Source organism: Phalacrocorax aristotelis, chromosome 4 (genome assembly GCF_949628215.1).
Source record: "Phalacrocorax aristotelis chromosome 4, bGulAri2.1, whole genome shotgun sequence".
NCBI lineage: Eukaryota > Metazoa > Chordata > Aves > Suliformes > Phalacrocoracidae > Phalacrocorax > Phalacrocorax aristotelis.
The window spans coordinates 14,363,463-14,375,355 of record NC_134279.1 but is presented as its reverse complement, the minus strand read 5'-3'; the positions used below and the strand labels follow the sequence as shown (position 1 = coordinate 14,375,355).

Here is an 11,893-nt window from a genome sequence, read left to right as displayed (position 1 = left end):
GAGGCGCGAAAAGCCAGCGACCGCTGTGCCAAAAGCCGTCTCTAGAGGAGTGGGGCGGGACGGGGTGTACCTGCCACACTAAGTTAAGAGAGTAGATTTACCACATCACTTGAAGTTTCTGTTTTAATCATGAAGTCAGTCTCTACGCTTCACTGATCAAAAGTATAATCACAAATTTTTGAACGGTATATATTTTCTGCAGATACTAGATTAGACTACAACTCAGGTTAATCACTGATTAGATACTGTCTTACACTGTCCACATAATGTTTTGCCTTTAAAGTAATTGGGAGAGTTGATATGAAAAAAGGTCATCTGGATATAAAGTAATCTCTCCAACGAGTATACAAAGCCAGCGCTGAGTTCTGATACTGTTGACTTGGAAAAAGCAGTACAGAAAAGGTGTGTAAAGCGTGCTCAGGACTTGCTTGTGGTCAGCTCGGCTTTTACTGCCATCTACTGAAATACCAGCATCTCTCCTGTAGCGAGTAAATTATTTACATTTGCTGTGTTAGAGGGTAACGCAGAAGTCTATTTAGTAAGACAGATGACCTTGTGGGTATTGCAGGTGAGCGTCCAGAGTGCCAGACACCAACCATAGTAGACAGACCCTTATACCGGACTATGTCAGCCCACACTGCAGGACAAGAGCCACCCAACCTCCATGCATAATAAGGATCTGGAAAATTTTCCACAGTCATCTTCCACAGCTCTTTTACAGTAAACTTGTCAAGAGGTGGGCAGCTCCTTCCTGCTCCCATAGCTGCTCTGTCACCGCTCCCCCTCCCAGAGAAACTAAAGGATGCCACCAACTGGGAGCCATCATAACTTACCTGGCCAGTTGTTTTGGGACTCAGAAATATCACCTGCCAGGCTGACAGAAGTCCATCCTATTTGTGGATGAACCACCCTTCACTAGGCTCCTGGCTTTTCTGAAAATTAGCACTACAAATCTAAATGCATAAACTTGGGGGGGGGGGGAAGGCAAAACAAAAAAAACAAACCATCAGAACTGTGGATTAAGCCAAAACCTTTGACTTGAGAAGACATCACCCTCCAGATTTTTGAGACAAAAAGACTAAGATGAACATAGATCAAAAACTCATTAATAGTATTATTACTTGACTGAAATGAAAAAGGAGCTAAGGTAATTCACATCAAAGCTGGTATTACAACCTGAATGAGATCACCTCAAACTAAAACATAACCTCTGCACAGGAACAGCCTGTCCATTACCAGAAGAGCTCTCTGTGAAAACCTCTCCAGGAAACAGCACAATAAGACTTCTGTATCTGGCAGACCATAAGGATGCACAACTGCATAACTCCAGACTAAAAAGCATCACAAGGGCCACTCTGATATTCTGTTGCTGTGCATAAGCATTTCAAATTAGTCCTGCTTATCACATTAACACCCTTACCTAGTTGTCGTATCTCCTTATATAAGTAATCTGCACAGTATTCTCCAGCCACTCCAGTTTCAGAAGGTGTTCAATCTTTTGTAGTGCAGAATCCCTACCTGTCAGAGTCTCTTGTTACACCTCCAGTTCCAAAAAACCACTATGGATACTTTTGTAAAATTACCAATTCATGCTGACCTAGACAATAAAACAAAGAGCATGTGCAGCTTACCTTACTTGGCATGTGCTACATTCTCATCACTTACCATATCATTGCAACAAGGTCTCCTGGGAACAGTTTTTTACCCTATCTCTCAGCACAGATAACTCTGTGCCCTGCTGCACCAATGCCAGAGAAGGGTCAGTATTTCTTTCAGTTAAGATTTCAGACTTGTGTTTTACAAACAGAGAGAAGGAAAAAGAGCTGGTTTTCACTTAACATTTTCGGGGGCTGAGACTGACAATTCCAAAAATTCAATTTATTTCAAGTTACTGCTTAAGAAAAAAAAAAACTAACAAAAAAACAGGTCCCTACAACACTTAAACCAAGTAGCTCATTCCGGTCTTTATTGGATTACAACTAAAAGAAACGTGGCACTTATATTTTCACAGCAGGACAAGTAATGGGCTACAAAGCTATAGCAGTACAGTGGAAAAAATAAAATTAAATAAACCAAAACCAAAGACATTACAGCTTCTTCTACATGAAAACCACAGCCTTCAGGACAGCAGAGTGCAATGCAGAGGCAGCAACAGCATCATTCTATTCTCAGAGAACTGGAGGACTGTCACACCAAACATGGTGTCACCTAATTGTGTCCTAAGCCACAGTGAAAGCATAAGGTGCAGAAATGAAGGTGGGTTATTCATTTGGCTCACAGTCCTACTCAGCTCCCTTCTTCCAGCACAGCAGGCAGTTGATTGCCTCCATTCAGACAATGGCTGCACAATCAGTCACTGAGCCATCTGGGCCTCCATTGCCTGCGCTGTCCATTCTGGGGCTGTCTGACTTATCTTCTCCAGCAGGTTGTTAACCTGGAAACACAGTGACTGAATCTGCTTGTCCCAAGTTGGCAAAGCTTCACGAGCTGGAAAAAAACCAACCAAAAAAACAAACAAAAACCCATAAAAACCAAAGTAAGTCTTAGCAATTCCCTTGTCTTTTCAACTGTAACCTCCTCTTCGGCCACTGCCCTCACCTACCTCACAGAAGCAGCCTTCCTCGCAGCTACATCATGCTCATTCCTGTATTCAAAAGCTAAAGTGATTTTGGCTGTCTGTTATAAGCCTAACTCCTGCATTGCAAAGTAGAATTGAACATAGAACTTCCTAGTGAACCTGTTCCCACAAAGAGACTGATGAAAGAAATTCACTTTCCGGTGGGCAAGAAAATGCCGGGGTGGGGGTGTGTGAAGTGTGGGTCTCCATTAAGGCAAACTCTGCCACCTCCTGGCCACAGCAAGACGCAGCAAGCTCACTTCAGACAGAAAATACTAAGAAACTTAATTTCCTTACTTACACTGTAAGGCAGCATCTCAAAAAGCTCACTCTGAATGGTGCTAAAAAAATTAATTACTGTGGTTAAACTTACTCTCAAAATGAACAATTCCATCAATCTGATCAATGAATCCATTCATGCGACCCTCAGTTATCATCTGAGAAGCTATCTTTTCTGCCTGAAATAATGAAGAGAGAAAAAGGTGTTAGAAACTTTAAAATAATTAACACTTAATAGTCCTTATGGGTTTTTCAACATCTCTGCACAGTGGGGGGATAGGACACAGAACCTACAGACAACAGTAATTATTAAATGACTAGACATACTCTCAGTGGCATCTAACTCCACTATTGTTCATTCCACATCGTGTACCTTTCCTTCAAATAAGATGTGCTAGATATTTAACCTTCCTCATAATACGGAGTATTTAATTATTTTCTAATATTCACCACAGATATTTTCTCATGTCTCTGATGCTCCTTGTTTTTACAAAAAATGTAGAAAACTGATACCTTAGCTGCAGGGATCTCTAGTAATGCTCCGAGCTCTTCAAAAGTAATGTTGTTGTAAAGTTTGCTTGCAGACAGTAAGTTGTGTTCAATAACAGCTCTGTCCAGGATACTGGAACCTTAGGAGTTAGATGAGAAAATATTCCATTACTATAATGTTTAAATACTTGGTTTGTGTTGTAAAGCAGATGGAAAACGCTTTTCTTCCCCAAGGGTTATGTGTGCAGAAGGTCCAGATGCACCTGCCTTGCATCAGTGTTATGCTACACAGAAGAAAGTGAACAAAGAGAGAGATGGCATGTGGTTGATTTTAGGACAGGTAGCTTAAACCTTTTTATTTAATTTCTAGAATAATCAAGTGGAGCCCTTGGGTTTGCCAAATGGAAAGACCATTCCGTTTTCATTTATTCATTACAGCTCTTGGGGGTACAATTAACCTCTCTCTTACTGTGCTTGTATGGTGATAAACCCTCATCTAATTTCCCTCTTCTTGATTTAACAGTTTAATTCATTTGCCCCTTTACCTCTAGTTGAAGATAAGCACATTATTAAAGGCCGACTAACCTGCATTCTTTAACTTACACAGACAAAAAGTACAGGTTATAAATAAACAACAAATTGACCCAAGGAAAGGGCTGCAGCTTATTGATAGTGAGTACCTTTAAGCAGTTTTCATCTCTGTGATTAGAGTTGTTTATTTGTCCTTAATTAATGAGTATTGTTCACTAGGAAGGTTTTCCTGATTAAGAGGCATTTTATGCTTATATATTTTTTCCACTTCAATGTTCTTCTTATTTAGAAAATTGAGACCAGTGTGTTTAGGATTCCAGTGAAGTCATTACTTCACATTATTTCTCACTGTTCACATGTTCCAGGAAGAACACTCTGTTCTAATAAGATCTAATAAGATGTCAGCGAGATGGATCAGAAAACAATTTGGAGACAGTGTGAGGTCCAAGTCCACTCACTATCTATCATCTTCCTGTCAAGTCAGGAAGCAGTTCAAATAAATTTATCATCCGCACAAACCATTTACAGCCTACATGTATGTCACATGTTGCTAGGCATCCTATTAATAACAGTGCCTTAGAACTGGAGAAGTTCAAAAGGACAGAGACTCAAAGTATGAAGCAAGGTTAGAAATACTGGGAGGTTGTCAGTGAAGAGGACTGTACGTGGACAGAGAAATAAGATTTTTACAAGTTTTATTCTGGAAGAGTATTTCAAAACCTTAACAGCCAACGAGAAAGATGAACGATGGCTAAGAAGCTTTATTATTAAATTATACTCATGAGGGCATCATGCTGGGAAATAATTTTAAAATAATCACATAAGCAATACGAAATTCTTTTCCAACACACTTTTTGACTGCATTGGGCAAATACAACTCCTGTGGATGAGCACCTAGCACTAGGAGGCTTTAGAGAAATATGTACCATCAGCTGTAGTTGCTTTCTGGTGAGGCATTAGCATAGCTGCAAACTCTTGCAGCTGATTTCCACGGATGATTCTGTCGAGATACATTTTCTCCAGGATCCCATAGGCTGCCAGCTGCTGGCATCTCTCATCCTTGAAGAGTGTAGCAAGCATGCGAGAACGCTGTTGTCCTAGGAGAGTCAAGAAGAATCCTCATAAATTATCACCAAAGCACTGAGTATTTAGAGGTAAACAACAGAAAGTTATCTTTCTTTTCCTCAATACATGCAAATAACCAACAAAGCTCTACTAAAGAAGGAACTCAGTTATGTTCAGTTCCAAAACACTGTTTGCCACTATCTTTTGAACCTTTAGCCAAGATGCCACCTTATCACTGGCAAAGACACAGAAGTAATCCAACTCTGAGTTAACAGTATGCCAACACGTAATTTTGACACCACGTCCACAATTCTGGATTCCTCACCAAACCCTGGTGACAAGATCCCTCCCCACAAGTAATGCACAAGCTGACTTGCTTCAGGGGATATGAAATAGCTCTGCTGGGTGTTTTATACAAAAACGTAACGTGTATTTTACCTGCTGATGCCAAAATCGTACAATGCAAAGCATGCTTCAGTGCCTCCAGTCGTTCGGTTTCATGGACTATGCTCTTATAGGAGAGCTCATTGTATCTTTGGGCAGCCTCAATGAACTTTCTTCTGTAATCAAGAACTCGAGCATAGCAAACCTAAAAAGAAAGTATGTCTCAGGAAAAAAAAACTAACAGGGGTGGCTGCATAATATAGGTGTGTATAAATTGCCACATTATCAAGTGACAGCTCCATAAATATTGCTCTACTGCATCCTAGGGAAATCTGTGTCTTCGGATGATTAGGTTGACTCGTAAATCCCTTGCTAAAGTATCATGCAAAGCAATTCAAAGGGCATTTCCCAGCACTCTTCACGTTAAACATTACAAATGTCTAAATGCCAGAAACTAAGTAAAAGAAATATTGTACAGCTGATCCTGTACTTACATAAGCTCCCCCTTCATTACTGACATTGACAGCTAGCACTTAGGTAGCAGTTTATATGTTTCAAGTGTTTACTTTTGCCTTTCAGCACTGTAACAGCATCTGATATTTCTTCTCTCCCTTCCCTTGTGCTTTTCTAATGCTTACAGAAAATATTTACACTTCCAACTGAGTGCATGCTTTAAAATATAAGGGGGGGGAGAAAAAGAAAAGGGAAAACCAACAAACCAAAACCACCACACCCTGAGTTACAGCTCATGGCACATCTGCTTTGACTTGCAGAATTTTAAACACCACCACACTTGATGGTTCTGTCATGCTATAGTTATCACTACTTATCCTAGTTACTAAAATGATTCAAGAAATTAGCGTATGAACTATGTAGACAGTAAACCCACAAATAAGGAGAAAGGTTAGCAGTCACTTTACTACATGAAACTTAAAGCTACTTTTACGGATGGGACTTACTATTTAATTACTAGTGGGAGGGAGCTTCTGTTGTCCCTAATATGGGACATGAATTTTTTCCCCCTCTTAGATTTACAGACACAGATAGAGGTAATATTTTCAACAATATTTCAGATGTTTTGAAGCCTAAGTTTTATTTTCAATCAGTAAAGTTGGCATTTAAGGAACCTTTATAGACTTATGTCCAAATCATAAGGAATGAGCTCTTGAATTATTGCTAAGATGTGGCTCTCAAGTCCCCAAAATCACTTAGAAGCTTTTCCCTTTGTCTCTTTTCTCATTATCAAGTGGCATTACATAAAAACATCTCAAAGTGGAATCATTTCCCTTTAGAAAGAGAAAGCAATAAAGCAAGTTAGACAACCTTATAATGGATTTGCAGCTGTTCATTAGTTGATTCATTCTGAAGCAGGGAAGCTCGATTAATATAAGCTTCTGCTTGAACTGGGTCATCATCCTCCAGATACAGCCTGGCAATTTTCAGGTAGGTCTCCAGTTTATAATCTACATTGTATTGTCTGTAGAGAAAAAGAAAAGCAAGTGCTCAGAGTTGCTCCACAACTACCCTTGCTCTTTGCTGTTCTAAACATGTATTATGATTTTTAAGCACTTGGCTACATTTGCTTTACCCTGCTTTCTTTTTCACTAACACCAAAATTAGTGATCTCTGTTCAGTGTAAGGAAATTTGAGATGAATGCAAATATAGAACTTTGGAATATATATATACACTCCACAGGCTCCTATAGAGAGAATATAGGCTTCTACAAACACCAGTAGAAATAATGCTGTCCACCAAGACACAAATGTACATTCTAATGATCTGGTTTTAGTGGATTGGAAGTTTCCTGTAAGTGGTGAGCCACTTGAGTTAAGAAGCAAACTTGCACTCGAACCAATAGGTGCTAAATAGACAAAACCTACAGCAATTCCTTCTACATGCATACAGAGAAAGAGCATAGAAAGAACAGCCAGAGAGAAGTAACAGCAAGGGTTCTAGACTTAACAAAAAAAAAAAAACCAACAAACATAAAAAACTCCACAAAAAACTCAACTTTAACTATTTTGTTAAATTGTTAACTATTTGTTAATATCCAGTTTCAAACTCTCTCTTCATTTTGAGCTGTAAAGCCAAACACGTGGAAGAACTGTAACCTTTCAAGAACCTTAGAACCATTTTTGTAAAATACTATCAAAAAGACTGTTTATCGACACAACTAGCAGTGCAAAATTTCTGGTGCAGTCATTTTACTCACTGAACTGTTTATTGCAGTGTACAGTCATCAAGCTATACTTTTGGCATTTGGCAGTAGTTCTGGCCTGAACTACTGAAACCCTGGGAAAATATGCACCCCCAAAATTCTCACTCGCTGGTCTAGTTAAGTACAAAGGCAGCAAGTATACTTAACCACACAGAACTGTGTCTAGCACAGTACTTACTTTTGCCCTGTTTCCAAAGGGATCCCCACCAACACTTGTGCTGCATTTCTCCAGTCTTCTTCTTTCTCATAGATTGATGCAAGATGTTGCCTTATTGAAGCAACCTAAACAATGATAAAATCAATAGCAAATGCTATAAAAGTTGAATGGTTCTGCATTAACTTTCACAGTATTTGTTCTTGTTCATGAATCCCCTCAACAGATATCCCAGCTTCACAGACGCAGCAACCTGCACGTACACAACTACCCTCGTGTGAAGAGTTCTGTTTGAGACTCCTGGATCAAGCTTTAATACCAAGCTTTTTAAATATGACTGCTGATTTGAAGCATTTCCACTTAAGCTTGTGGCAAGTTAAAAGGATTGCATCTTCAGGGAGCAACAAGTAGTAACCTTTTATAAAGCTTTTAAAAAGATGAAACAAGGCTTTCAAGAACTGGAGCACCAAGATTCACAAGCCATTTCTTGCAGTTATACCTCATATCATGCCTGTGAAACATGAATGGGGTGAACTATGATTAGATCCTAATGCAGTAACTTCTACTTTGTAGAGCAGCTGTCAGCAGGTAAAATATCAGTGCTTACAATCTGCGTTTTATGAGCAGAAGTGTGGTTAAAAAAAAAAGAAATCATATGATGCCTTGGATTTAATTTATGCATAATCATTATAACATATAGTCAAGCACGTTCAGTTTAAGACTGAGAGCAAAAGCTGCTTAAAAAGACAAAAGATAAAGAGAAGCAAGTACAAATAACTGCAGAAACTGCCTTGCTTTTCTTCTAAAATATTAGATCTTAAAGGCTTTTTATATAAACATCTTTTATAAGAACTCTCAGATCGATGGTAAATACTTGTACAACAAACCCAAGAACTGAACTGACAAAGAACTGCCGCACATTCAGTAGTTAACTAGAACAGCGATTTCAAGAAAACATTTTTTTCTGGTAAAATGATTATGGCTAAAATACACACACAGAGATATTTATTCTGAAACAAGAACTATTTGTCAAGATGCTTCTCTCTTTGTATCACCTGCCTGTTCCATTAGTTGGGTAAAATGCAATACAAAGAGTACCGGTCTGTCTTTTCACATTACCTTCAGTAGCACAAGTATTGTTTCATTGCAAGAAGTCATTTTCTGGTAGTGGAAGAATTACATGCCCAGCATCCTGATGAAGAGACAAAGTCTGTATTCTTTGCACAGTCCTAAATACTTTCTGCATTTACCTCAGGTTTTGCATGTACAGGAATTCAAAATTAGACTCCAAGTAAGAATATCTGTTTTGAACAGCTTTTTTAAAGACTTAAAATAGTTAGCAGGTAAGGGGAAAAAAAACAAAGCCAAGCCTGTAAACAAAAAACCTCTTGTCATTGATGTCTCACCTGCTCTTCAAATGAAATAACTCTAGGCTGTATCTTTTCCAAGGTGAAGTGGTAAATTTCTTTGGCTGTGCTGTCAGGAAGACTTGGAAGATGGGTACAGAAATCTGTCAGTAGCTGACGTGAGATCACTAGACTGACATTCTCGTTCACCACTGGTTCAGAGACGCATGGAAAAAAAACACAAGATAGATGCAATGCTTATCAGTACCTGAACTATAAGTGATCATTTGCTTTTATATAAACTTTGAATATTTCAAGTTTTTAAATCTGTATCCAAGTGAAGGGGGTTTTTCTTCTTTGATTTTAAAAGGTGAATTTTCTTCTCTCAGAAATAGTTTGTTTACACTAGGGGTCACTAGTGTTCTAACCCAACAGATAATTAATTTCTCACTTTGATTTATACTTTAGAGAGATGTTTCATTCTGAATCACTGTTCTCAGTTGCTGAAACATCTTGGACAACATAAACCTTTAGGCTAAATTTTACTAAGTTTATTCTCAAATTAAAAAAACTACAACAGGTATAATTTACAGAGGTATTCAATAAGCTAAACATCCAATACAACACACACCAAAAAAAACCCTACCTATTTCTTCTTGACAGTTTTTCAAACTAACTTGAAATGGGGGAAGAAGGGCATTGTTAGTTTAAATACCTCTTGGCATCCAGTATCAATTTTACTATTCAACAGAGACCGTTTTCACCTTCTGACGCTGTCACACTGACAGGCTGGAAAGTTACAACTTACAAAGCACAAGTCCATTCTCCCTTAACTTCTGAATGTGGCGATGATGGTTCCTCTTCTAGTTGTGTTTGAGTTCCAACGGGACTAAAATATCATGTATTCACATAGCCTCATGGAGAGCTAACAAATACACAATCTTACAGACCTGGACTTCACTCAGTGTGCAACCGATTATACCAGATGCACTTACTTGCTTCTACAAAAGCTTTCAAAGCTTCAAGTTGCTCTACACCCGATAGCTGAATGGCTTTTTCCAATATTTGACGATATCTGTCCACAGATTAAAAAAATAACAGATTAAAAAATCAGTCATAAGACACATTTTTTCACTGTCAAGTTCTTTATCTCTGCTTATTTTCTATGTCAGAGTCCTACTTTTGCTTATATTTTCTATACCTTTGAGGTGGCAATTTTCCAAATTGTTTGAGCTCAAATGTCTGGATCATTCACCTGGAACTGGTATCTAGCTCTTTTTAAATCCTAGGACTAGATTCTCAGATAACATAGCTCATCGTCTTGTTATCTGTGAATATACATGCAATTTTCAAGGTTAAAAAAAAAAATCACGTCCCTAGTATAGTGCACAGAGAAATAATCAAAACTATATCGCTCATGGATTAAGATTAATAAACTTAGTCAAATGTTCCAAATGCCATTTCAATGAGAACGAGGAACAGTGTTGGGAATGGGAAGTAAATAGTATGTTACGGCCATTTGACATGAACATAGGCACAAACTATGCATTTTTAAGTGTTTATTCCTGCAAAAACAGCAACTCCTGTTTTCATGCTTCATAAAGCTTAACTTTGCCTGGACCATAACCCCAGCGTGCGCAATGCTGATGAAGTACTATGCTCATGTTGAAGCCATTTCCAAGTTTTTACATGAAACTCCCAGAAGTGAAGCAATTCCTCTAGAAAATAAGGAACTGGACTGAGACTCTAAGAATTTCAGTTGTCTGATCGACATCTGACTGAACCCTCGGGGGAGGGAAAATTTATGTGACACATTCCACTGTGAGTAGCTCAAACCCCAAGATCTGCCAACCAAAATACCCACCTAATGAAAATGAATAAATAAATAAATATAGTAACAGATTTACTAACATATCTATAGCAGTCGAGGATGATAAATCCCCCAATCGATCAGTTCCGCGCAGCCGGCGGGCGGGCAGGAGGGAGCTACGGCCAAGGGCTGAGGCCCCGCGTGAAAGCCTGCACTAAGACACCGCCAGCGCAGAGCAAGCCGTCGTTAGAAGCGAAAATTAAATAAAAAATTACTTAATCATACGGCGATATCTCTCTTTCTTTCTTCGTTTTATTTAAAGAAGCGCGGCTGCTGGGGCAAGAGCCGCCTCGCCCGCCCAGGGCCCGGCAGCCCCTCGTCCCCCCCCCCAACGGCCGTAGCGCCAACGGCCGCTCGCTCGCCCGCTCGCCTCGCCATGGGGAGGCCGGCGTCGGCACTCACTTGCCCGCCAGGTCCTTGTGGGAGCCGCTGGAGTTCATCAGCTGCGCCAGGTCCTGCCTCACCGCGGCCGCCATCTTCGCCGACACACCGCCGTCCCCGTCGCGCGCCGCAGACCTCCTCCAACCATAGAGCCGCGCCGCCGGCAGACTAGAGGGGCGGCCGCGCGGCGGGGTCACGTGGCAGGGGGCGTCCTCGCGGGCAAAGCCCGGCCGCGGGGATAAAGCTCGTGCGGGTGCTACACACACCTCCCTTTGGGGCCGCAGGGCAGCACGTATAGAAAGATATACGTATATAATCGGGCGTGGGTGCGTGCAGGCTTACCGGTGGTCTCAACGTGGGGCAAGGCTGGGTCCTCCTCGAGTAGCGCGCGCGGCCCCGGAAGCGGGCTGTCCGGCGCGGGTGGGGCGGGCCCGGAAGCACGGGGCGGGGCGGCACGCGCGGGGAGCTGCGCCGGCGGTTGCCAGGGCGGCGCGGCGCAGTATTATGGGATGCGGCGGGGGAATGGCGCGGGGCGCGTGATTTTGAACAAACACGGCG

The 11,893-nt window shown here is 40.6% G+C and overlaps 1 protein-coding gene across 3 annotated transcripts; it reads right to left on the bottom strand.

Moving 5' to 3' along the window:
* Positions 1–1,939: 1,939 nt before the first annotated feature.
* COPS4 (COP9 signalosome subunit 4) lies at positions 1,940–11,764 on the bottom strand. 3 transcript variants are annotated; one of them, XM_075090338.1, is made up of 11 exons: positions 11,357–11,435; positions 10,286–10,412; positions 10,080–10,159; positions 9,145–9,296; positions 7,763–7,866; positions 6,689–6,842; positions 5,420–5,570; positions 4,843–5,013; positions 3,410–3,525; positions 2,991–3,075; positions 1,940–2,487 (listed from the first exon to the last, which is right to left on the bottom strand). In XM_075090338.1, the coding sequence occupies exons 2-11, from the start codon at positions 10,333–10,335 to the stop codon at positions 2,354–2,356; spliced, it is 1,197 nt and encodes a 398-aa protein (XP_074946439.1). In that variant the 5' UTR covers positions 10,336–10,412; positions 11,357–11,435; the 3' UTR covers positions 1,940–2,353. The 3 variants fall into 3 exon arrangements, with proteins under 3 accessions (XP_074946439.1, XP_074946440.1, XP_074946438.1); XM_075090339.1 differs by lacking the exons at positions 10,286–10,412; positions 11,357–11,435 and adding an exon at positions 11,678–11,764; XM_075090337.1 differs by lacking the exon at positions 10,286–10,412 and having other exon boundaries at positions 11,357–11,744.
* Positions 11,765–11,893: the final 129 nt, after the last annotated feature.